The 26,220-nt window shown below is 28.5% G+C and overlaps 2 protein-coding genes across 2 annotated transcripts; one reads left to right on the forward strand and one right to left on the reverse strand.

Moving 5' to 3' along the window:
* Positions 1-6,639: 6,639 nt before the first annotated feature.
* LOC119616559 (trithorax group protein osa) lies at positions 6,640-9,718 on the forward strand. Its single transcript, XM_037972981.1, has 5 exons — positions 6,640-7,295; positions 7,371-8,001; positions 8,064-8,282; positions 8,425-8,579; positions 8,796-9,718. The coding sequence occupies exons 1-5, from the start codon at positions 6,929-6,931 to the stop codon at positions 8,843-8,845; spliced, it is 1,422 nt and encodes a 473-aa protein (XP_037828909.1). The 5' UTR covers positions 6,640-6,928; the 3' UTR covers positions 8,846-9,718.
* A 10,117-nt stretch (positions 9,719-19,835) lies between these two features.
* Positions 19,836-25,735, reverse strand: LOC119599530 (dromyosuppressin). The gene is made up of 3 exons (XM_037949308.1): positions 25,614-25,735; positions 20,332-20,540; positions 19,836-20,273 (listed from the first exon to the last, which is right to left on the reverse strand). Coding segments are annotated over exons 1-3 (303 nt in total). The 5' UTR covers positions 25,616-25,735; the 3' UTR covers positions 19,836-20,181.
* Between the last annotated feature and the right edge of the window lie 485 nt (positions 25,736-26,220).

Genomic DNA, 26,220 nt, shown 5'->3' on the forward strand with positions numbered 1-26,220 from the left:
ATTTTAAAAATCTGGATTGTCTACTAGATTAGGAAATTTTTGTATTCGTAATCAGTGTTGCCACTCTGGTTATTATTAACCAAAATTGGTTATTTTTATTTTGCATGTGTACATGTGAATTATTTTTTCGTTTTGGTTATTTTTTGCAAACAATTGAACTAAATGCTGTTTGCTTTTATTCTAAAAATAATTGCGATATATGCAAAGATTTGATATTCATGACCTTTGATTTCTACTAAATATCTCACCATGACTTTTAGTTCTTTATTTACATTTTTTTATATAATGTTGTATACTTGTTTTTATTTTACCGCCTTAAATTCTAAATTTTGGTCAATTTGTCGGATAATGTGGATAGATTACGTTTACAAATATTGCTGAAGTTATGAATGTAAAACTGAAATATTTTGCCAAAATATTTTTAGTTGACCTAGTTTGCTTGGTATTGAAAATGCGAAATATCGGTCAACAATTTCACCTAGCCCCTATATTATGCCCTATTCAGAAAATTACTATATTGCTTAAAAAAGCATGTATAGCGATGAAATTCAATATAAAAAAGTTTTATTGGAAATGTATTTGTCAAAGTTTATGAGGATCGGTATATAATTGACTCTATCCCTCATAAAAAGTCTCCTCAGAAAATTACTTTAAAGCTCATAATGTACTGCAATATAGCAACAAAATTCAACATAATCAAGTTTTAAAGGAACTATAATATCTCTGTCAGATTTTATGAGAATTGGTTCATAATTGACCATACGTCTCATATAAGATTCCTACAGAAAATTACTTTAACGCTCATAACTGTCTTCATAATACCAGTTTAGCGACGAAATTTAACATAGTTACAAGTTCCACTTCAAAAGCCGTCTTTTATACAAATTTATAGCTTTGTAGAGAATGTCTTCACGGACCTAGAGGATATAACCTGGCTAGGTATGTAGATGTTGTTTGGGCTTTATGTCGACTTTAGATCCCTTATAGTTGTCACACTATACCAAATAAGCATTCTTGCTGGAATTAAAGTTTAAAACAAGTTTAATTCCAGTAAAACATTCAAATTTCAAGTGTTGAAATACACTTTCATTACACTTTAATTCAATAACATTCTCCAGTGAAAACGAAACTTGAATTCAAGTCGAACATTACAATATTTTTACAGTATAATTCAATGCACGAAATCTATATACATATGTACATACATACGTATATAAAATTCTAACGTTACTGACTGACTGATCATCATCGTAGAGCCTTGAAGCTAAAGAGCTGAAATTTGGGCAGGAGGTGGGTCTCCCACCAAATGTATCCAATAAGACGGGATTTTTGGAATTTTTTGAGAGTTAAAAAAGGGTAAAAACATAAATTCGGTAACCTCAAATCTCCTAAACTAGAAAAGTTACAAAAACAGTTGAAGCTTATCGTTATTCATTTAAAAAAAGCGGACTGGTGTCAAAAAATATTTTTGAATCCTTCATAACTTGACGAACAAATAAAAATATGAATTTAGTACTTTTTGGATATTCGGACGTTTAAGGGGTGTTTTTGGTACTTTTTTATAAAACATTGTTTTTGGTTTATTAACTTATACATATGAATACATAATAACGGGCTCCCAATACGATGTTGCAACTGGTACTTTTTTGACTTAGAACCTAGAAACATGTAATTAAGCACTTGAGAATCTATAAAAGTGGACTTTTTGGTACTTTTTCGTTCTTCAAAAGGTACTTTTTGAGTTTTCTATTAAATTGAACATAGAAACATGAAATTATGCACGTAGAGCCTGGAGTAAATGAGAATCTATAAAATGGCACTTTTTGGTACTTTTTCGTTCTTTGACTGATACTTGTTGAGCTTGCTACAAAATTTGAACCTCGAAACATGAAATTAAGCACTTAGAGCCTGGAGTAAATAAGAATCTATAAAATGGGAACTTTATCGTACTTCGACTGGTACTTTTTGAGTTTTCCATAAAATTAAACCTAGAAACATGAAAATAAATATGTATGTAGAGCCCGGAGTAAATTATAATCTATAAAAAGGGACTTTTTAGTACTTTTTCGTTCTTAGACTGGTACTTTTTGAATTTTTTTATAATATTGAACCTAGAAAAATTAAATTAAGAATGTACAGCCCGGATTAAGTGATAACATTTAAAAGGGGACTTTTTGGTACTTTTTCGTTCTTCGACTGGTATTTTTTGAATTTTTTATAATATTGAACCTAGAATCATGAAATTAGGAATGCACAGCCCGGATTAAGTGAGAATCTATAAAAGGGCACTTTTTGGAACTTTTTCGTTCTTCAACTGGTTCTATTTGAATTTTCTATTATAATGAACCTAAAAACATAAAACTAAGCAATCAGGGACTTGAGTGAATGAAAATTTAAACTGGAGTTTTTCTCGTAATTTTTCGTTCTTTAACTGGTACTTTTTGAATTTTCTAAAATATTGAATATATGAACATAAAATTAAACACGCAGTATCCTAATTGAACGAAAATTTATCTCGCTTATGTCCATTTTGCAAAAAGGGCTCGATATCAATCGAAATCTCTATATGCCATAATTGACCCTGCCCCCTTCAATAATTGATTTTAATGTTTTTTAAGTACTTAATATGTTGCAGTGGGACTTTGGGGTGCCGAACGTAGGGTGTATATTAAAAAAACATTTTGCGTGGGGGTACCCTAGTCCAACGATTTTCGAGCACTATGATTTGGCCAGCGACACCAGCGCCTTACCCCTTGGCCGTGCTCTTATATATTTTTTTTAAATTTTAATATTTTTCTTAAGTCGGAATGGTCTACTTTTTTTGATTAGTGGGGATTGCCAATCCGCAGTAGATCAGACATACGAATCGCAGTTAAGCCCCGCTGTTTTTACCTGAAAAGACAAGAAAATTAATAAAATTGTAAAAATGTGACCAGAACGATACCACAGGCTATACAGAGGCGTCACGAGCAAAAAACTATTTCCCTCTCTTTCGCACAAAACGAATTCAATAATTTTTTTAGCTGTATTTTATATACCTCTTCTCACCAAACAATTTCAAAATCAAACAAAAGCTGATTTTAGACTTTTTTAAATGTCAAAAGTGACACCTCTGTATACTTTGTGACGATACTTACGCTACCATGTTTTGTTTTCTTAATGAAAGTAAAAAACATATGTTGTCCAGTGTTGGTAAACGTTAATATGTATGTTCAGTGTTGGGTTCTATTGTGAATGATTTTTACAGTAGAGTGCGTAGTAATGAGACGAATGAATGAATTTACGTTTCCTTTTCGTTTTAAAATTTATGTGTTATATCGTCGGCGTGTCAAATGTAGATAATTCAAATTAAAGTGAGACAAAGGGTATTTAAAAAGATAAATTTTCGTAGAAAGAGATATATGTATATATGTTCAGATACCCAAATTTCGAGGGAATTAAAAAAAAGATGGCTGTATTGGAATGGTCAGTTAACCCAGAGTAGACATGAATTTATAGGTTGTAAATTAGGTGAGATGAGAAAGATTCTGAACGTTAAGGAGTGAAGACCGTAAAAAGTGCACTCAATACTAAAAATAAAAATTTAAATTAAATTAAAAATTTATCTAAAATAAAAGAAAAGGTAACACAACAATTTATAAGAAAAATATATAATATTTGTCGGTCAATATATATGTGTATTTTGGTATCTATGGTATAGCAAAAGCTTGAGGCGTTAAATTTTATTAAAGAAGAGGGAAAAAACTAAGGTTACCGCAACAGGGAAAGCTAGAAATAACAAGAAGTGTGATCCTGCAAAATTTTATGAAAAAATTGGAGAACGTAAGTTATTAGATATTTATTAGTTTTTCTGGGCAAAAGCTTATGAATATTAATATTTTGAAATAGCTTGAGACTGGTTTCTATCTGGAGCAGGACCAGAATCAATTCATAACGGAAACCACACTCTTCCTGGGAAGAATCTCGGAAAAGGTTCTCCAGAAGTTTAACTCCCCATAACCAATAACAGGTAACCTTATCTTTATATATACATGCATAAAAGCAAAGATTAATAGCCGAGCAAAAGACAAGAAAATACGATGTAAATAATCTGAGAGGATAATTTTTATAATATTAAAGCTGTGTATCAGCAAATCCAGAACCGAATTTAGGGTTAAAATTTCTATTATTGTTATCCATTAGTTTTAAGTAGTTCATTTAAAAAGTATATGTATATTTGTTTGTAATTAGTGTGCCTCGCAAGGAAAGAAAAATATCAGGTTGTAGGAACACTAACCAAAAGAAAACCACGTAAATATTTTATAAGTTTGATTTTTTTTAACGTAGATACTTCCCCCTCGATTTAAAGAGCTCTTTAGAACAGGTACAGGAAAATTAAATAGTAAAGACCATATCGTGTATCTGGCAATATTGTGCTGGAAAAATAAGCGTTTTATTTTGGGTAAGATTTGTTTCCTGCGGCGTGTAAAAACGCCTGATAGCAGTCATTGTGAATATCACTAAGAGATTTTAGAGACGTTAGTAAAAATTTAATTGTTATATTGTGTCATCATACGTCATTTTGTATTTAATAATATTTTAGTTTATTTATTCATTTATTGTTTTAATTCAGTCAACATTTTATTAAATAAAATTATGTTTTACATTTACCCCCTTATTCACAAACAAAATTTTTATTTTATAAACGGTTTATAAATTAGATTTTGTATGGACATTTTGTTTTATAAACCTTTTATAAAATACAAATTTTGTTTGTGAATAATGGGATTAAGATATAATCCTAATATGAAGGCTTAATTTAATTACAAGTAAGGGGTTGGAAGAGAGAAGGTAAGTGGTGAGCTGCGAGCGGTCTAACGGGGTTACTTTGGAACGTGAGGAAATAGTAACCATGGTTGGGATGGGCGGCTGGAGAAACATCTATCTCCTGTTGTGTTGATGTCAAATGTAAAGTGTTAGTTTCTGTAATGTTAGTTACTTTCTTTTTTTTTTTTGTTGGTACTGTCCTGAGTCTAGGTTGAAGAGAGAGACCACCTCTGAGTATGTTATGCCGAAAGTTAGTCAGGCTACGATTCAGCCCAGTGCTCCTTAGGGACACGTAACAAATAATACCATAATAAAACAATTTTTGTTGGAACGAAAATATGTAATGCAAATATGTATATGAAATCTTCTTGAGAAAATGACTTAAACGCACATAAATGGATTTCAAATGTCGATGTCGACGAAAAAAACATTTTTAGGAACCGAAACCTACATTTATGAAAAAATACATATTTCAATACATCATTCCAAAAGTTATCATTATGATAGAATTATTGTAGAATTTTAAAAAAAAATACTTTAAATTATATATATTATTGATCCAATTCCACATTTAAGTCCCTAATCCGAAAATCACGGTGACGTTCTTATTAATCTAATGTTCTTATTAATCTAATGATCTTATTAATCTAATGATCGGACCACTTCCGAAATTTGCTTTTTTACGACATATGATTTGCCGAATATAACTCTTACTTCTTACTTATTTTAATCATAAATTACCGCTAAAATAGGAATAGTCTGCCTTTAGAGTTGCGAGTTTTCATACATTCTAATAATGTTTTCAAAGTGAAACTTTTGGAATATTTTTCAATCTCTTTGGGATCCCTTTAAATGATGTTGTTCTGGAAGAACTTTAACATCCATGTAAACATTTTGGGTAATAAATTGGGGGACTAGCAATGAGGGGAGCGGAACCTCCCATATGAATTAAATACAAAAATTCGTTTATCTGGGAAACTAATAGAACTAAATTCTTCAAATTTTGCACGAAGAACTTTAATATTCATCTGAACATTTTGGAGAAAAAAGGGCGGACTTTCATCTGGGGGCTTGGAGCTCCCATATGAATTAAATAGAAAAATTCGTATATCTGAGAAACTATTAGAGCTAGAATCTTCAAATGTTACTGAAGAACATTTAGAGAATAACGGGCGGACTTTCAATGGGGGCTTGGCACTTCCCATATGAATTAAATACAAAATTTTGTATATCTGGGAAACTTTTAGATTATTCAAATTTTTCATAGATTAAATTAAAATCTTAATTAACGTTCGGAATAATTGGCGAAATTGCAATAATTTGCGTGGAATCTCCCATATGTAACAAATTGTATATCTGGAAAACCATTGTAGTTAGAATCATCAAAATCATTAAGTGGGTTTCTTATTTATAGTGCTTTTAGGGTAGCACAGCACACTGGGAATAGCTAGTAAATAAACAAATAAAATATCTTTGTTTTTACGTTATTGATAATTTTCTTAATGCAAAATTTTTTAGAAACTGATTTTCTGCAAGATGTTTTATATGGAAGATAGGGTTAAATATCGGCAGATCCTATTCATCCCTGCATAATTTCTCACACAACTTTTGAGCTTGCTCTGTTTTGTTGTTATAAACAATATATTTGCTTCCAAAATCCCACTTTATGATCTCTCGGATTCCGTTTTATTTAAAATCGTTGAAAAATTAAAAACTAAACGTAGTTGAAAACTTAGCCGGCTTACAGTCGATTTTAAGCCGCCGCCGACATATTTAGTGTCAGTCGCCGCCGCCGTTAATATTTGTTGGCACAGGGCTCTGCTTTAGATGCCAGAGAAGAAAAATCGATATTTTGGCAGCCATGTTTTTTTAAGAACCTAAACGTAAAAATTTGCAGCGTCTTGAGAAAAATATATAAAATAAACTAAAATTAAACATATTCAATTAGAAAAAACAATGCCAATTCATTAAATAAAGTGCATAAAATAGTATTTGTGAAAAATTTGTAAAAAGTTAATTGAAAATAAATAAAAACTAAAGTTTGCCGGGACGTAGCCGCAATCTTTTAGGTGAGACGAAAAGCAAAAAACTACTTGGTGTAATTTGGTAATTAATAAAAAAAATGGAAGCTCCACCGACTACAATCGATACGGCACCGGTGACCGGTGGTGTAGCACCCACACGTGGCCGTGGTGGTGGAATGCGTGGTTCTTACGAACGCGGTAGGGGCAGAGGTATGGGTAGGGGACATTTCGGAGGTGTGGGTGGACCTGGAGGTTTTCCAAGTCGCGGTGGTTATGTACCACGTGGTGGAATGGGTGGACCACCAATGGGTTATCCTGGCCGAGGCGGTTATGCTCCCCGTGGGGCGCCGCCCATGCGTGGCGCACCCGGTATGGGTGGTCCGGGTGGTTATCAAGGGCGGGGTGGTGCACCTAGGGGAGGTCCACCAATGAGAGGAACTGGTCGTATGCCTTTATACAGTCAACGTAAGTAGTAAAAAAAATCAATACCGTGTGTATGAATAATTCTGTATGTATACGTTGACGATTTGAAATTTTTAGCACCAAAGCAACATACTGGGGTGGATAATAATAAAACCGTATCGCCTGTACAAGCTAATGTGGCTAATCAAGTAGTAGCAGGAACAGAAGAAACAACAACAAATTCAGTTAAACCGGCACCAGTTACAAATACTGATCCCAATGCTACAACTACGGTTGCGGCCGCTGCTCCCATCACATCCAAACCTATCTCAACAGGAGTTTCACCAAATTATAGAGGTACTGGACGTGGTAGAGGTATGGGAGGACCTCGTGGTCGTGGTGGTTATAATCCTCATAATGGTTCGGCTGGCATGTCTTCTATGTACAGTGGTGGACCACAAATAGGTGAACATGGAGTAATGCGTCGTGGTGGACCACCTCGTGGACGCGGTCAATATTCAAATACTGGCATGACACGACCACCAATGATGCAACAACAGCCTCATGTTGTCAATACACAAGTAACACAACCAAATTCACTGAAGCGTGGAGCACCCGGAGGACCACCAGGTCCCAAACGTGGTCGTTATGAGGGTGGACCCTATTCTCAACGTGCACCGGCTCCTAAATACCATCAACCACCACATATGGCACCACCAACGAGTTATGGAGTACAACATCAGCAGGCTCCACCACCACCACCTCAAAGGTACTTATTTTTTTGTTAACTTTCAATATTTGTTACTTCAATTGTTATTTCTTTAATTCTAGCCATCATGCTTATGCTCAACATGATCCATCACAAACGATGGATCCCTATGCCCAATCATATGCTGCTCCTCAAACACAGGCACCATATAATGGTTATGGTCAAACGACAGCTTATTCTCATGCAGCAGCGCCAACTCATCCCACAGCACATCAAGCCAACAGTGGTTATGCCACACATGCTGCTACCGAGTATGATCAGAGTCAATATCAAGGTTACAGGTAAGATATTGTTGAAAATACTTCAGAGCTACTAAATAATTAAATATTAAGGTTTTATTTGCATAAAGATCTGATTTTAATTTTGTTTTACGATTTTTATCTATAAATATTTTATTGAATATGTTATTTATTTTAATTTCAGTTCGGCTTATGCCCAACCAGACACACGCTATCAAACATATGGCCAAGACTATACACAACAGTATGGTGCTCCTGCTGTTGATTATAGTACATCTCAGGCAGATTATACACAACATGCTCAGCAAAGCTACGATGAAAGAGCATATGCCGGTTACGGTAAGTCCTTTTTCTTTCTTTAATGTTATAATAATTTGCAAAGTCCGTCCGTTGAATACTCTACATACCATCTTCACTATGAATTTTTAGAATCTTAGGGTCAATAAAAAAATAATAAAACATAGAAAAATAAGAAAAATACTTTGTTATTATTAAAATAGCTAACAACGTTAATTTACGATCGACGAAACAAATCTTTTTTCTTCATTCAAATAGACACACAATCGTATCAGCAAGGCTACACCAACTCTACAGGATACTATTAAAATATGATAAATATATAAAAAAGTAAATGATTTAAACAATAACAGATTGACATAAAATACTACTACCACAATAACGCTGTGCGTGCCGATGATACAGTTTGCTGCAACCTTGAATTATAAATCATTGAGTAATGCCAAAAAAGAAAACATAAAATCTATAACAAAAATTATCAACATTAACAGAATCAACGTGTTGCATGCCCCTTAAAGTAAAGAATACAAAAATATTAAAGCATCATAGATTGAAGAAAAAGTACTTTAGAAAGAAAGAATAATACTTTTTTGTTTAATTTTGTTTCTTTTTAATTCAAAACTATTAGAATTTAGTCAGTCATTCACACTTTCTTAATTAAGTGATTAAATTTTATATATATTAAGCTAAACAGTGTATAAATTATTCTACATTTACTTAAAAAAAAACAAAACAAGTGACAAACAACAAAATCTAAATATATTATTAAAATATTAACAAATAATAATAATCGGACAAAGTAATGACTCCTGCAAATAAGTCAAAAATCTACATATTTCTTAATTTTTGTTTAAGAATTTTGATTATTTTCTTTAACTCTCTTCTTTTTTATTTTATAAATTAAATTTTAACTATATGACGATTTGATCTTTCTTCTATTAATAACGTTTATACACTATATAGTTTGTTTTCTACTCTTTTTCTTTCTCACACTCTCTCTCTCCTTTACCTTTACCAAACACTTAATGCAATACTACATTTTTAATGTAATTATATTTCTTTGTTTGGACCATAAAAACTAAAACGATTATTGTTTATTACAGCAAAACAAAATATGTTAAAAATAAAAATTCAAAAAATTCATCAAATTTTGTAAATTTAAGATACAAAGATAAAACTAATATTTATGTGTTTTTCTTTATTTTTTTTAATATTATTAAACAATAAATCAGGATACGTAGACTTTTTTAAACTAGATAAGAAAGTAATACGTTTAGGTCTTTAAATTAAAGAAAAAAATCTTGACTATAATCAATATTTAAGTATAAACCGAGAGTAAAATTGTGTGAAGATTTAAACAATTTACAGTTTTATTTGGAAATCAAATATCAAAATTTGCCATTAAAAAGGATTTCTTAAAAAAATAGATTTAACGGAGTTTCGTTAAATTACACAGGCCGACAAACCCTGAGACCAGATTATACTCTTCTAAAGGATTGAGCTGCGCTAAATGCGAATCTGATTTTCTCCTTCAAATCTGGCATATGAGATATCGTTTCCTTAAGTTTGAAAAAACGCCATTATTTGCCCTTTTTGAGACGTTATAACAGCGCCAAGACAACTTTATTTATAAAATGTTATATGTCAACGAATTCAGCGTAGCTCAATCCATTAGAATACTATAATTTGGTCTCTGAGTTAAAAACTTGTCGGCCGGTGTAATTCTTATATTATAAATTTACAGACACAACTCTTTAACTTTATACTTAGATATTGACTATAAAATATATCTAAACTCTTTCCCCCACTATCTCTTTCTCTAACTTTAATCCTTTCTTCTGCCTCATTGACATTTAAACATTTTATTAGCTTAAGTAATCAAGAAAAAAACCTTAAAATACAATAATTGTAATAAAAAGCAAAAACAACAAAAAATCAAGTTAAAATAACTTTTATTTGTAAGCATGATATTTCTTAATTTCAGAGAAAAATACACAAGTGGAAATATAAAAAAAAAATAATTATTATTACAATTATATCAAAAAAAAAAAAAAAAAAAAAAAATAAATAAAAAGCAAACTGATAAAAAAAAAACAAAAAATATATTAAAAAACCAACATTACAAGAATTTTATTAACCCCTTTACAAAAAAAAAAAAAAAAAAAAACTACAAGCAAGAAAAAAACTTGAACAAAACTTTATACTTTATTATTTTTAATTTATTTATATTTTATTTTCAATATTTAAAACTAAAGAGAAAAAGGAAAACAAACTCAAAAAAAAAAAGAACTCAAAATATGTTAAAACAAAAAACAAACTGTGATATAAAAAAAACTCTAGTTATTGTGATCATCTATTGCAACAAAACTGTGATATTTTTTTACAAAAAAAAAAAAGGAAAACCATTAAAGAGAAAAAGCTTTCTCTTATGACCCAACTTTAAACGAAAGTACTCTTTACAAGGAAATTATACATATATTTTCTAAATGTCAACGTCATTTTAGTTATGATTTCAATAGATTTCAAAGGTTTTAATAAGTTAAATACAATATTTTTTTTAAATATATTTATTATTTTCATTACTTTAATATTTAATGAGACACGAGCAGAAATTGAAAACTAATTAATATTAATTTAAAAAAATAAAATATTAATTAAATTGCTAAAACAAATATTACCTACTCGATATACATAAAATTAACGTGAATAAATAAATAAATTTTAACGGCATTAAAAGAAAATATTAAAAAAAAAAATAATAAGAAAATACTTTAAAACAAAAGCTCATAGAAGAATACTAATTAACAGTTGCCCTATAAATAATATTATTATCAATTTTTTTTAGTTTAATTTTATTTTTAAGTGATTTTTCAATTATAAATATAAAGAACTATTTGGTTACTATGAGCTTTAAAATTTTAGAAATTTAAAACCATTTAACAGTTTTATTAAGCGGCCTTTTTTTTAGAAAATTATAAAATTGTATTGGATTTTTAGAAAAGTGTTGTGGAAATCAAAAACTTCTAGTTCTAGAAGGAGTGTAAACAGAACGACTTCAGAGTCTTGAAAAACATGCATGGAACTAGTGTCTGCTCTCTCCCGAACATTGTTATGATTTTAAAGCATTTCTAAGGAGTTTTTAATAAACCAGTTCTTTGGCACTAGTTATACAAAGGTACTATATTAGTTCAGTGGAATGTATACTAGTTCCGAAACAACTTCTTGGAATTGAAATGTTAATAATTACGTTCAGAAAAATGCATTAAAAACGTTCATATATTTAATCTAAGGAATGGAACAATGAATAAACTGCGTTCAGCATCTGGATACGTGACATCCATTGTGAAAAATAGGATTTCAAAATATCATCAAAATTGAAACATATCCACACCCAATTCGGCATTTCGATGACGTTTCCGCTCAGTTCAGTTATACAACGATAGAAAAAAGAAATTCCAACAAAAAAAGGGATCTAAGAAAAAGAAGATACAATTCCATTTCATTTCAATGTTTAACGATTGTATGTATTCTGCATTACGATAACTATAGCTACGTTTTTAATAAGAGTCGAATCGATATATAGAATAACAAATGTGCCAAACGAAGACATTTTCGATTCGATCGAATTGAAATGATTCTAAACTTAATAATTTGAAACAAAAAACGTCGAGAAAAGAACTTGTTCCAGAACTATTTTAAAGAAGTTGGATATTTTATTTTAAAAACTTTCCTTGAACTCATTGTAATCGTGATAAATTCAAAGAATTTTTATTCAATTATTCACCCCTATTCTGAATTTCGAAACTTTCGATTCGAATTGTAAAGTTGCCAAATGGAGTGTGGCAATTTCGATTTGAATAGGGGTGATTGTACTCTTTCTTAAAATTGATTCCATTCTTAAGAATTTCAAACAAAAATCGCTGAGAAAAGAACTGGTTTCAGATGTGTTCTAAAGAGTTCTCTAAAACTTCCTAGAACTAGTTACGAGAGTGACAAATTCGAACAAAAATTATTCACCCCTATTCTACATTTCGAAACTTTTGGTTCGAATTGCTAAATGACACTTTCGATTCGAATTGAAATGCAGATAATGGTTCTAAACTTAATGATTTCAAACAAAAATAACTGAGAAAATAATTAGTTCCAGATGTGATCTAAAGAAAATTATTCTCATTTCGAAACTTTCGATTCGAATTGTAAATGGTGATGAATTATATCGAACATAAGTTTGAAATTTTGAATATTTTAATAAAATCATTAGATATTACTTTAACATTAATCGTTATTCGAATTTAAATTCGAATTCTAAAAATTACGAATTTCAATTTAAATTCGAATTTTCAAACAAAATATTGTCAAATGGATAAAACGCTGTTACAAATACTTTTCCAAAATCCAATCCAATTTTATTTAAATAAATTAATTAATTTTTAACTTCTTATTCAAAAATTTTAGACGCAAAAATTTATAATATCCTTAAAATCAATACAAATCTCGACGTTGAATATCACTTTTACATATAAAGATATTAATCAGTGTTAGAAAAACTACGTTGCTACCAAGTATTATATTATTGCTTTAACTACTGCTCCAAACAATTGTCTGAAGTTGTAGCAGTAGCATTTGTTTTGTTTTATAATCATACGTTTTTAAAACTTTTGCTACTTATAAAAAAGTAAATCTCAAAATATAGCAGTAGTAATAAAACAGTAGCAGTAGAAATAGTTCTAAATAAAACATAAACTACAAATGGAGTAGTAGCTTAAAAATATAAATAAAAATAAATAAAAATATAAAGAAATATTTGCTACTAGTTGATCGTTCTATTGCTACCAAATTATTGAAGTAGCAATAGAATAAAACAAAAAACTTCGACAAAAAAAAATAAACTAACAAATACACATATCTCAACGGGAAAAAGATTCAGTATAGGGGCCTTACTAAGGGCATTTTTCTATAGACACAAGTACATACAGCCGCATTGCAAAATCGTTTCAATTTTACATGCTTACTTAAAAAGGTCTTCCGTTAAAGGCTTTTTAGAAGATTTTCAGTCGAAGGATTTGTAAAATAGCCTTATAGGAAATTGCATTAATAATTATACATTAGAACTTATAAGAATTATATAAAGCAAATTTTCATACAAAATTTGATTCATAATTCTTTGATAAATGTGCAAGAATCCTTTTAGTAGAGGAAACAAAATCCTCCTTGAATATCTTTTGCGAAAAGGTAATGAGAAACTTTCATAATATATAAATATGTCTTCAGAAGGCCCACGAATCGAAGTCCTAGCATTTTTCCCAGCTACTTGTGCCTTTTTCTGAATGTCATAATTTTTTTTCGTATTTTAATAAAATTTTTATTTTTTTATGCTACCAAAATTTATGTAGCATTGCTACCAAAATTTTGATAGCATTGCTACTTTATTTAGGTAGCAGTTGCTACCAAATTTTTTATTGTTGAAAAATATAATATCGTTTATTGCTACTTCAGGAAAATATTTACTGCTACTATTTGAAGTATTCAACTGCTACATTGAAACATTTAAATACTAATGACTGTACTACTGCTATCAAACTTTTTATTTTTTTGCTACATCTATAAATACTGCTACCAAAATCTAAAGGTATCAGTAGTAATAGTAAATGATTTGCTGCTAGTTTTTGAACATTTTCTAACTACAAAAGTAGTTATTTTTCGTTACTACAGCTACTTGTAGTCTAGTTTTTTAAACACTGATATTAATAACTAAAAAAAGAAGGATTAAATATAATTTACAAAAGAAAAAGAAAATATAATTATAACAATTATATATCACCCAAAGTCAAAATAAGTAAGCAATAATTTAAAACAGTTTTACTGCCAAAGTTCCAAACAAAAAGACTGGAAAAAACACCTAAATATTTCTATAATTAACAAATTAAATCAAATCTAAAAGTTATAAGTGGTAAGTGAACTTTAAAGCAAAGCTTAATAAGTATACATTTTTTTTTCTTAAATCAATATTTAAAACAAAAAACAAAATATATATTTATACAACATATTAATAAGTCAATATATAAATTAATTTTATTTCAGCTAAAACAAAAACCAAACATAAGTATAAAAAAAATTAAATCAAAGATTTAAAATCAAACAATGGAAAAACGCAAACCGATTAGTTGTAAATCTGCAAGAGGTTAAAAAACATAGTTGATGCTTTTTTTGTAAAAAAATTGCTATGGTAGTAGATAGAAGTAAAATAAATAAGAAAAAAGAAAAAAAAAATATCGATAGTTCTTTGCTGCTGAAATTTTTGTCACTTGTCTTTAGGGCTTTATCTTAATTATCTGTAGAATAACAAACAAATTTGCCACAATATTTTTCAAAATTTTTAAGTTCGAAAATGGGAAAATTTTACGAAATTGAACTGAAATAAGATTTAAATTATATCTTTGTAACTCCTCATGATTGGGAGAGTTTTAAAAAATGTTCGAACATAAGTTCGAATTTTCGAACATGTCTCAAAATGCTTATATTTCGTTTGAAATGAAAAATTTACGAAATTGAACTCAAATAAAACTAAAATATATCATGATCTGAAGAGTTTTTAAAAATCTTCAAAAATAAGTAAAAATTTTTGAATTTAAATTTTCGAACATGAATGTTTTTATTCTAAAACTATATTGAAAATACTTTAAAATTCATAAGATTTTAATTATTTTCCAAAATTTATAAATTTGAAATTTGAAAATGTAAGTAATCGACCTCAAAACTAATTTATTAGTAGTGATTTATTAGCATTTCACCATTTTCGAATTCTTGTTTTTAAACTAATCCTAATTCTAATATTCACTTCTATTCTGCATTTCAATTCTAATCGAAATTTTCTCCGCTTGGCAGTTATACTATTACTAAAGCATTGAAATCAAATGAAATTTCATCTTATTTTTCTTTCGATTACGTAACGTAACTGAATGCGCAAACGTAAAGAATAGGTTTGATTGATTCAAACTCAGTTATAGATTATTTATATCTACTACCATATCAAAAATTTACAAAAAACAAAGTTTAAACAATTGTTGCAACCTCTTGTTGAATGAAAAAAAAAAACAACAACTAATTAAGTAGATTAATATAATTTTGTTTTTACATATTTGTTTTTTTATTACATTTAATTAAATTATTATTTTGTATATTTTAATTTTATTAAAAAAATTATGATTTAAATTATAAAAAAAAAGAATTCATACAAAAACAACAAAACCCCTAAAGGAAATTTAAAAGCAAATAATTAACAAACAAGATAAGTGATAATGAAAAAATCTTAAAATAAACAATTTAAAAGAAAACTAAATTTAAATATTTTTAACATAAACAAGAAAAACGCATATTATTTTTTTACAAGGGCGTGTTAAAGTTTAAAAAAAATTTCACTATTAAACAATATTTAGAAAAATAAACGGAACAATAAAGAAAAGAAAACTAAATTACAAAAAATTTTAACCATTAATTGGTTAACAATTAAATTATAAATATTTTTATAAATAATTATCAATTTAAAAACCATATTGGTTATTTTTCTTATATTATTTTCTAAGAAAATTCATTAAAAATTAAATTAAATTTGAAATATAAAGAAAATTTCTTATCAAAGCGATAAATTTTAATTAAACAAAAATTATAAACTTTTAAGTTGCATTTTAATAAACACAAAATAAATCTTTACAGTAAAGATTTCTTAAAATAGTAAAACACTTAAATTTAAACACAAGAATAACAAAAAAGGAAACTATTAAAAATTATATTGGGATTTAAAGCAAAAATTTCTTTTAAACGAAATCAACTAAAAAAACATTTTTTAAAATAAATATTTTACAAACCCTAAAACCGCTAAAGAAAAAGGTCCAAGCAATTACAATTTTCAAAAGTTATTGAAAACTTATTTTATATATACTTCCACAAAAAAAAAACTTTAAAATAACCAAAACTTTGAATAATAAATAATAGAAAATTAAAAGAAAAAAAAGAACAAAATTATTATTTTTTCTTTTTATATATTTGTTGCTTTTAAGTTTATATTTTCATTTATTTATATAATTTTTTGTTTCTTTTACTTTGTTAATATTTTTATTTCTTTTAAAATGAAATAAATCAATAAATGAAACTGCTATCCATCATATGGCAAACTCTGCTCTTTTAAATAAAGTTTTTTTTTCTTCACAAACATCAAACAAATCAAAGTATTTTTATTTTGCGTGTAAATATTATTTTTACATAATTTGAGTCTTTAAACAAGTGCCAATAGCTGGAAATAATATTCCTAATTTAATAATAAGAAATGGGTAAGTCCTTGTAATTCATATAAAATATCTTAACTATCATTATAAACTTATTTTTCAGATAAAAATTTAAAAATACATATTACACCTTTTTATCATACTTTTTGGTTTTATTTTTAATCTTAAGAAGAGTTTCCAGAACTTTTTTGGATTTGTTATATCATTTTTAATATACATTAAACTCATTTCATTGTACTAATATACATTTTTATATAAATATAAACATCGCTACTTATTAAAAAAATTATTTTCATTGTATTTATTTCTCATCTCTTATTTACATAGTGTAGGATCGCTTTATTTAAGGTACCGAGTCTTAAAGGCATAACTTCTTCCTAAGCATTCACCAAAGGAAAAATGGTGTTGAGAAAAAATGTAATATTTAATGGAATGTCAGAGGCCGAATAACCGCTTACGTGATCGAATAAGTTTTCGTATCTAAAACACATTTCAATACATAAATTATTTGAATAATAATTGTACGTTATTTGAAATTTTGTACGTTTAGCCATTTTGATATTCTGCATTTCGATTAGACGCTCCGTCACTAAAACACAAATTACAGAAACGTAGTTACCATCGTATTGCAGAATACACACAAACGAAATTGAATTGCTTTTTCTTTTTCTTACGATTCAGTTTTTTTGTTGAAATACTTTTTTTTTCGATCGTAACGTATTCTGCAGAATAGGGGTGATTAACTTTGTGAGCCATGGCCATAACAGGCCAACAAATGTTTAACCCAAAGACCAACCCCATTGAAACCAATTCGATTTCGTTTCAATGATTTACGATTGTGTCTATTCTGCAGTTACTCTACGATCGAAAATTGGTATTTCAACAGAAACAATGCGGACCACATGCAGGACATTCGTTGGGGACGGCACGCTCTATGCGTGACCAGTAGGCATTAAGCATGTGGCACAATCCCGATTTTAGTTGTGCTAAAACTATTATTGTTTTCCGCGGCAGGTTTTCTTCCAAGTACGACATTCATGTGGTATCCTGCCACCGCGAAATTGATGCCGTCTCAATGAATGTCATTCAAAGCTGCTGTATACGAGGACTGATCTAATGGATCCTGCACATATTTGCGTATTATCTCCTCTTATATAGGAAGATCCTTTCTCGGGGGAGTATCCACTGTGTGATGTTAACGTTGGAATGACTCGTCCGGTTACATCTCTTAGTTGTGCTAGAACTATTATTGTTTTCCGCGGCAGGTTTTCTTCCAAGTACGACATTCATGCGGTATCCTGCGACCGCGAAATTGATGGCGTCTCAATGAATGTCATTCAAAGCTGCTTTATACGAGGACTGATCTAATGGATCCTGCACATATTTGCGTATTTTCTCCTCGTATATACGAAGATCCTTCCTGCCATGCCTCGGGAGAGTATCCAACTGTGTGATGTTAACGTTGGAATGACTTCTCCGATTACATCCCAGAAGGAACTGTTTAGGCAACATGACATTGTTTTCCTTAACCGGGACCTTCGTTTTCTTGTGCAGATAATGTTCCGAGGTAATTTATAGGTAGCCCGTTACACTCCTTTGAATGTTTCTCCTCTGGGTATCACTGAGTAAAGGTGACCACACTGGAGCAGCATAATTAACTACTGAATGACGAATCGTTCTATATGTAGCAAACAAGGTTACTTTATCCATACCCCAAGTGCTAGCACTTTGAGGACCTTGTTTCTACTTTGTGCGTGATTGCAGTGACATGAGCTGAGGAAATAAAGAGGCTATCAAATGTGACCCCCAAGACTTCTGGGTGGTGCACGGTCGAAATTTGGACTCCATTATACCACGACGACAAGAGTTAAGTTTATATCCTTCATCCAGGACGCATAATTCATCAAAAATAACTCGTAAAAAAACCAGCAAGTCGATTCGTTTTGTTTTGTTTCGGTTTCGTTGACCAAAAATTGCCGTAATTTGCAAAAGTTCTTGTCACTCCTATATTATGTATATCTAGATAGCATGATAAAATAATAATGTTAATAGAGCATTGAGTAAGGGAATGGACTAATAAACATGGGAAATAATGGTAAGGCCGGTTTTAAACCCTGAATTGCCGGATAAGCGCATTTGTAAACAGTAATTTTTTGGTCATCGTCGAACAAAAATAAGTAGTTATTCACCCTAGAAAGATTTTATCTTTTCAAAAATCGCCAAAACTTAATTTTATGCAAGTTCAAATGGTACTGCCAATTTTCGTAATGATCGGGATTTATTTGACCCTAGCCCCTATACAAAGTCCCCTTCAGAAAATCACTCATAATTCACTTATAAAAGCTAATATCACACTTATAAACGCTAATATTCCAAAGAACGAGTATCGACTCCATAATGCTTCCTTAGAACCAGTTTCGAAGGTGGCAATTTAGAACAAAAATTATTGGTCTCAACTAAAATGAGAACAGCCTAAAATAACCCATTCTACCTAGAACTAGTTGTGGAAATAATGTAAATTTTGCCGGATTATTTTCCATCTGAAGTAAAAATATTCCTTTTAAATTGCAATTTCATGTTAAATGATAATCGATGACGATACTTATTCGGTAATCAATTTCAATTTTTAACCAAGTATTTAGTATTTCAAATCATATAAATAAGTTAATTCGAAAAGGAGTCATTTAAATTTTTCATTTAAAATAATTTATTAATTCTTCGTCAAATTTATAACTAAAATACACACATATTAATTTTATTTCAATTAATTTTTATTACTTAAAAATTAAAAATAAATTATAATAAATATTACATTTAAATTAATTTAATAAATATGAATAGAAAAAGTATGTATGTACCGCTCTGCCCCATATTGTATACATAATTTTAGTTGGTATATGAAATTTGTTGCTTCTATATTATGACACATATATGGATTAAACATTGTACATAAAGACTTGTATGTACTATATAAGTAATTAATTGTTGATTTTTTGTAATAATGAAATGATTTTAATTATTTTTTTTACAATAATTTATTTATGTACATAATTTGTTTTATGACAATATACAATACTACAATGATTACAATCAAACAATTTTCTACGGCTAAGTTTTTTTTTTTTTTTGGTATTGTGTGGTTTTTAAACGTGTAAAAGTTGTTAAAGGGTGGTGTTATTGTAATATTACAAAGAGATCAATTTAAGTATTTATGCAAGTTACTATTTTTTTTTAAATTTTATTTTTCATGAGCAAATTTGTTTGATCCAAGTCTGCAATTATGTTTCCGTTAGCCAGTGGTGTTGTTTTGAGGGGGGTTTGGGGATCTGTTGTCAGCGCAGTTAGTATTGTTGAAGAATAATTTAACGTCTTTTGCCGAAACGCAAGAAAACGTGATCGACATCGGTACGCTTGCCATAGTTGTTAATGAGTTCGTCTTGTTTGGAAACCAAAGCTAAAGGAAAAATATTATTTTGAATTAAAATGGTTTTGAAATTAATACATTTACTTACTGGCTGCCTCATTGTTAATGTACGATTTTAAAGCTGTAGACAATTGATCCGAATTTTCTAAAGCCATGCATACTTTCTTAATATGTGTTGGCATTTCTTCCAAGATGCCAGGTTGACACAAGGGAGCCATTGTAGCACCATAGCATGATGATAAGGCGGCAAAGAAGACAAGACCACAGACAACAGCGGATACAATTTGGTTAGACATCCTGATTAAAATAAATTAAAATTACATATTTTATTGCTGTGTGCTAACTATAACTAAATTAATAGAATTTGCATTGTATGCAAATTTTTCATCATTTTATAAGTTCGCAAGGATATCAAAATGCATTGTTTTTTATCATTTTTCATTTTCACCAACACCATGGGGAAATGATAACAAATGAAAAATTATACGTGTTTCCTTTTGCAGCTGTAATAAGGAAACACCAAAACAAAGTAATATGATATACGATTTAAAAGAAAAATGTGGAAAAAATAACTGATTTCACAAACAACAGTATAGTTTACTTGACATTAAAAGCATGTTTGATGCAATGTTTGTTAGTGATTTCATGGAATTATTTGAGGGGAAAATCTTTAAAAGGAAATCAGGATTTGCAACCGTTTCTATGTATTCGGGTTTTTTGTACATAAATATGGAAAACATGGTTGCACTCTAAAACAATATTAAGTAAATGAAGAAAAAATGTAACATTTGGAGTTAGTAGAGCTTGAGAAAGAGGATCCTTAGAATGCATTATATTGTATTCGAAAAATAATGTTTAATAGTAGAACCGAAGGACCATGAACATCGGATGCAAACAGCAATTGTTTTTTGCAAGTTGTTTGCAAATAATCTTTATAAAATGAAGGTCAAAAATGAGGTGGAAAGTATTCCAAAAAAGTTTACTGAAGGACCATAAGAATGAATACTAGAACCGGAGGACCATGTAAACCAATAAATAATTTGGAATTAAAATTAATTGAAAATAAGAATTGTTTAGAAATAAAGTTAACGTTCGGATATTGAAACCAAAGGATCATAAAAGGGTATTAAGAATTCAAGACTTTTATAAGAGATGCTAGAGCCGAAGGACCATGAAAGGTCCTTCGGCTCTAAGGCAAATTGTTTAAAGAAATTTAAATGCAAAGGCAAATTGTTTAAAGAAATTTAAATGAAATATGTTTAATAAAGAAAGGTATTCGAAAGACCTTTCTATGAAGAAAGGTATTCGAAAAACCTTTCATTTGATATATGTATGTTCACACATACATAAGACAAGAACTGGATGTTCAAGATGTTTAAAAAAGTTATGGGGTTTTAAGGATTTTGCTCATATCTCAAAGATATCCTTTGTTTCTAAAAAAAATTTATAAGTTAACGCTTCAAACTTGATTAAAAGAGATTAGAATTTAATCATTATAAAAGAAAGACCAAATATGATAAAAAGTCTTGCAATAAAGAAAACTGGATCAAAATATTATAAAATATAAAATTTAAGTTACTAGTTATATATAAAGTTAACGTTTTGATATTAAAACCAAAGGACCATTAATGTGAATGAAGAATTTGAGACTTTTATAAAGAAGAGTACAATACTCAAATAGAAAATATTTATCTGAGTTCTCTAGAAATATATATCTGGTTTGAAATTTGTCTATACAAAAATTGAAACAATGAATAAAGTCTCGAAGGACCATAAAGTTGAAATAAAAACCGTTTAAATAAAAAAGTTATATGAATATAACTTAATATAAATAAAAAGTTATATGAATATAATGAAGTACAGATGAATCGTAATAGGTTTGGTGATTTTTAAGTTATTGAAAAAACCGTTTAGAGATAAAGTGGCGTTGTGAAACAGAAGTCGAAGGACCATTAAAAGTGAATAATGTATAGATGGATATATAACTTCTTATAAAGAAAAGCACAATGTTTATACAGAAATGTGTTTTTTGGAAATTTATTAATTTAAAATGTGATAAAAAGTCTCGTGGGACCACAAAGTGGAAGTAATGAAACTATTTACAGATTTAATTCTGTCATTCTGCTACAAAAAGCAGAGGAACTGCAAAGTAAAGAATACAAAATTTGCTGAAAATCTCACAGGACGAAGATTCTTGAAATAAAAACTGCTTAGAGCTAAAGTTGACGGTGTGTTACCAAAGCCGAAGGACCAATTTAAAATAAGTAATGAATTTATAGCCACATAAATTTCTATAAAGGATTAACAAAATTAAAATCTCTTTTTGAAGCTAAATACGTTTTTATAAAGGTGAAAGCGATGTTCATACAAAAATAGTTTTGTAACCCAGGAACATAAATAGTCTTATTTAGTGCTAATTAAGAAAGAAAAGCCTATTTTGACATTATGCCAGATTTGTATTAATTCTAGCCATCTGTTAACCGAAGGACTATAAATTGCCGTACTTAATGTTAATTAAGAATGCAGAGCATAGTTCGACATGTTCCCAGATTTGTATTAATCCTATAATAACAGTTTGATTTAACTGTTAATTTACTATAAGTTATAATAAAAAGTTTATTAGAAATTTTTCTGTAAAGACCAACAATAAATAAAATGTTTTTTTTTTGCCAATTTTTAAACATATTCTATGATTAATATTAATTATAAAGTAAATTAAGAAATACTATGGAAAGTGAAACTATTTCGTTCAATAAACTACAACATATTTAATATTCCAAACCTTGAATGTCTACATTTAAGTGTGTTACAAGTAGAAGCAATGAATTTATTCGCCTGATTATAATAATAATTTTTCATACGAATATATGCCACAACAAATGCTAAATCCCATTATTATAAAGAATTGTAAAGTAAATACCATTTACAGTAAAGTGTAGAAGGTATTTTATGTTTATGTATAATTACACCTTTCGGCATTTCTAATTTACAAAATTACTTTTGTAACTTTGTGCTGATTTTTCTTAACTCCGCCTCTCTACACACAACAAAAGCAACAACAAACAATTTAAAACAGTATAAACATTAATCTGTATCATGGTACTTTCCTAAGCAGCCAATTTGTTGTGTATATGAAAAGCCCAAGAAAATTGACTTTAGAGGCATTAAGTCTTAAGGAGTGTAAATTGCATTGAAACATGTTGACAATTTTTATCCATTATGTATTTTAAACATGATAAAAAGGACTAAATATTAGACACAGGATATTAGCATTGATTGACGTAAAGTAACAAGTGGATGGATTGTCTTGAGCACAGCAACCCAATGACAATGAAATGTTTTATAGAAACATCAACAGGATGTGTTTAGTTTTAATATACAGGTAGGTATAAACAACTACACAGGATACGCATATGTGGAAATGAAGACATATTGTTATAATTTAACATGTTTACTCTTTTAGTTTAAGAAGAATGTAGGTTTGTATGTAATATGCATAAATATGCTTTCATATGGTAAAAGTACTCCTAAGGTTAGAGTATTAAATTATTAATAGAAATTGTATCTTTAAATTCAATTTATAGTTAATTTTATAACAGCAAAATATGTGTTAAACTTTAGTCGACTGTAACTATGTAGTTGTAGTTGTTGTCTAAGTTTGCATTTAGTGCAGTATGTAATGGAATCATGTATAAATTCCTACTTTGGACAACGTGATGTGGTTGCCTCAAAAAAGCTTATTTCTCACACAAGTTCATAATGTCAAAACAATGACGTTAGTTACAGAATTATGCTAATTAAAGTGTAATCGTTTAATTAATGTACAAAACTTTGGAATTTTTGTTAGACAACATTTTTAGAAGGAAAATATTTGCAAATTATGAATCAATTTTCCCAATAACTAACCTAGTACGTATGATCAACAAAAAAATGTTTTGTTGCGTATACGTTATGGGATTATTTGACATTTTTGTTTGAAATCGGTTTATTTTTTAAAACATCAAGGTGATTTTACTCTTTATGTAAAGAATAGAAAAATGTAAATTACAAAAAAAAATATATTTTATGTAAAACATTACACTTTATGCAAAAGAATATGTTTTTGGTAAAAAATTTGATTCTATGTAAAATATTACAGATTATGTAAAAAGTTAAAGAAGATTAAATTTTGTGTAAAAAATTACATTATGTGTAAAAATTTTTAAAACATTACACTTTATGTAAAAATTACACTGTGTAAAATATTAAATTTTGTGTAAAAAAATATATTTTTGTGTAAAAAATTATGTTTTATGTAAAACATATACTTTATCTAAAAGAATACGTTTTTGGTAAAAAATTACATTTTGTGTGAAAAATTACATTTTGTTTAAAAAATTACATTTTGTGTGAAAAATTACATTTTGTTTAAAAAATTACATTTTGTGTAAAAAATTACATTTTTGTATAAAATATTGCACTTTATGTAAAATTACACTTGGTGTAAAAGATAACATTTTTTGTAAAAAATTTCACAAAACTTATATTTTGTGTAAAAAATTACATTGTATCAAAAATTACATGTTATGTAAAACATTATACTTTGTGTAAAATTACACTTTATGTAAAAATTTGTATTTAGTGAAAGAATTTCATTTTGTGTAAAATGTAAAATTTAATTTTGATGTACAATGTGATTTTTTTGAAAATGTATTTTTTAGTGTAAAATTCAGTTTTCTATGTATTTTATTTTTTATAATTCAGTTTCTTGTGTAAAATTACATTTTTTGTTAAAATGTAATTTTCGTAAAAAACATTATTTTTGTTAAAAAATATATTTTGAACAAAATAAAATGTTTGAAGTAAATTTTAATTATTTGTGTATAAAATCACTTTTTTGTTAAACAAATTTATAAAAATAATTTAATAAAAATTTCTGTGTAAAATTACATTTTGTGTATGATTTGATTTTTGAATTAAAAGTATATTTTTTATAAATCTTTTTATATACACATTTCTTTTAAATAATCACCGATTTAAAGAATAGTCTTTTATTAAAAAAATTTTAAATTTTTTAGTTTTCAAAACAAATTTTTGCAAATAGAAAAAATTATTTTAAAGTCTTTTTTCTATAAATTTTTTGAAATATTTTTTTTTTCAAAAGTTCAAAATGCATATTTTTTTTAACAAAAAATAATTCTGTGAATGAAACTTTCATTTAAACAAAAAAAAAAAAAAAAAAAAAAAAAATATTTTAAACTTTACACAAAATCTGTTATAAACTGTTATACATTAAAGCAATTTTTAAGATGGCTTTTAAAGAAGTTTTGCAGATAATTAAAGAACACCTTGTTATACACTTTAAACACTTTTTTCCAATTAAAAACTTACATTTTTAATAGATTAATTGAAGTTGTAGTGGTATTTGTTTATTAAAAAGAATTTACTAAGAATTATTACTTAGTTGGTTGAATACTAGTTGAGTTGCTCACTTGTTGAGTTCGTAAACTTGACTGATGATTTAGACGAAAGGACTTCAGCTTTTATTCAAATTTAGGCAACAGCAGCCTTCAAAGGAAATCAAACAGACATTCTATTGGCTAAAGGAAAAATGTTCGTAAAAACTACGATAAAAAACGAAGCAGCAACTTGTTGCTTATAGGCGGTTCCATAAGACAACCCCATACAGTTAGGATACACACAATAGCATTTACACCAGTATTTACGTATGTATGTATGTGTGTGTGTGTAAATGTATTAACAGCATAATGAAAATGCTTCTTAAAATGATGAGTTTGATGGATGTCGTTATGTTTTTTTGTTGTATATTATGTGTCATATCATTAAATAGGTTTAAATGCATTAACAGTCCTTTAATGTCCTTTTAAACACCCTCTTTGTTAAAACAAAACCCAATACCACTTCTAATAAACACCATTTATCTATAGATTTGTTTTGATAGTTATACCCTACACCACTTTAGTGGGGAGGGTATATT

Source organism: Lucilia sericata, unplaced genomic scaffold (assembly GCF_015586225.1).
Source record: "Lucilia sericata isolate MDLA Ls3-8-SP2 unplaced genomic scaffold, ASM1558622v1 Contig000079F_arrow, whole genome shotgun sequence".
NCBI classification, from domain to species: Eukaryota; Metazoa; Arthropoda; class Insecta; order Diptera; family Calliphoridae; genus Lucilia; species Lucilia sericata.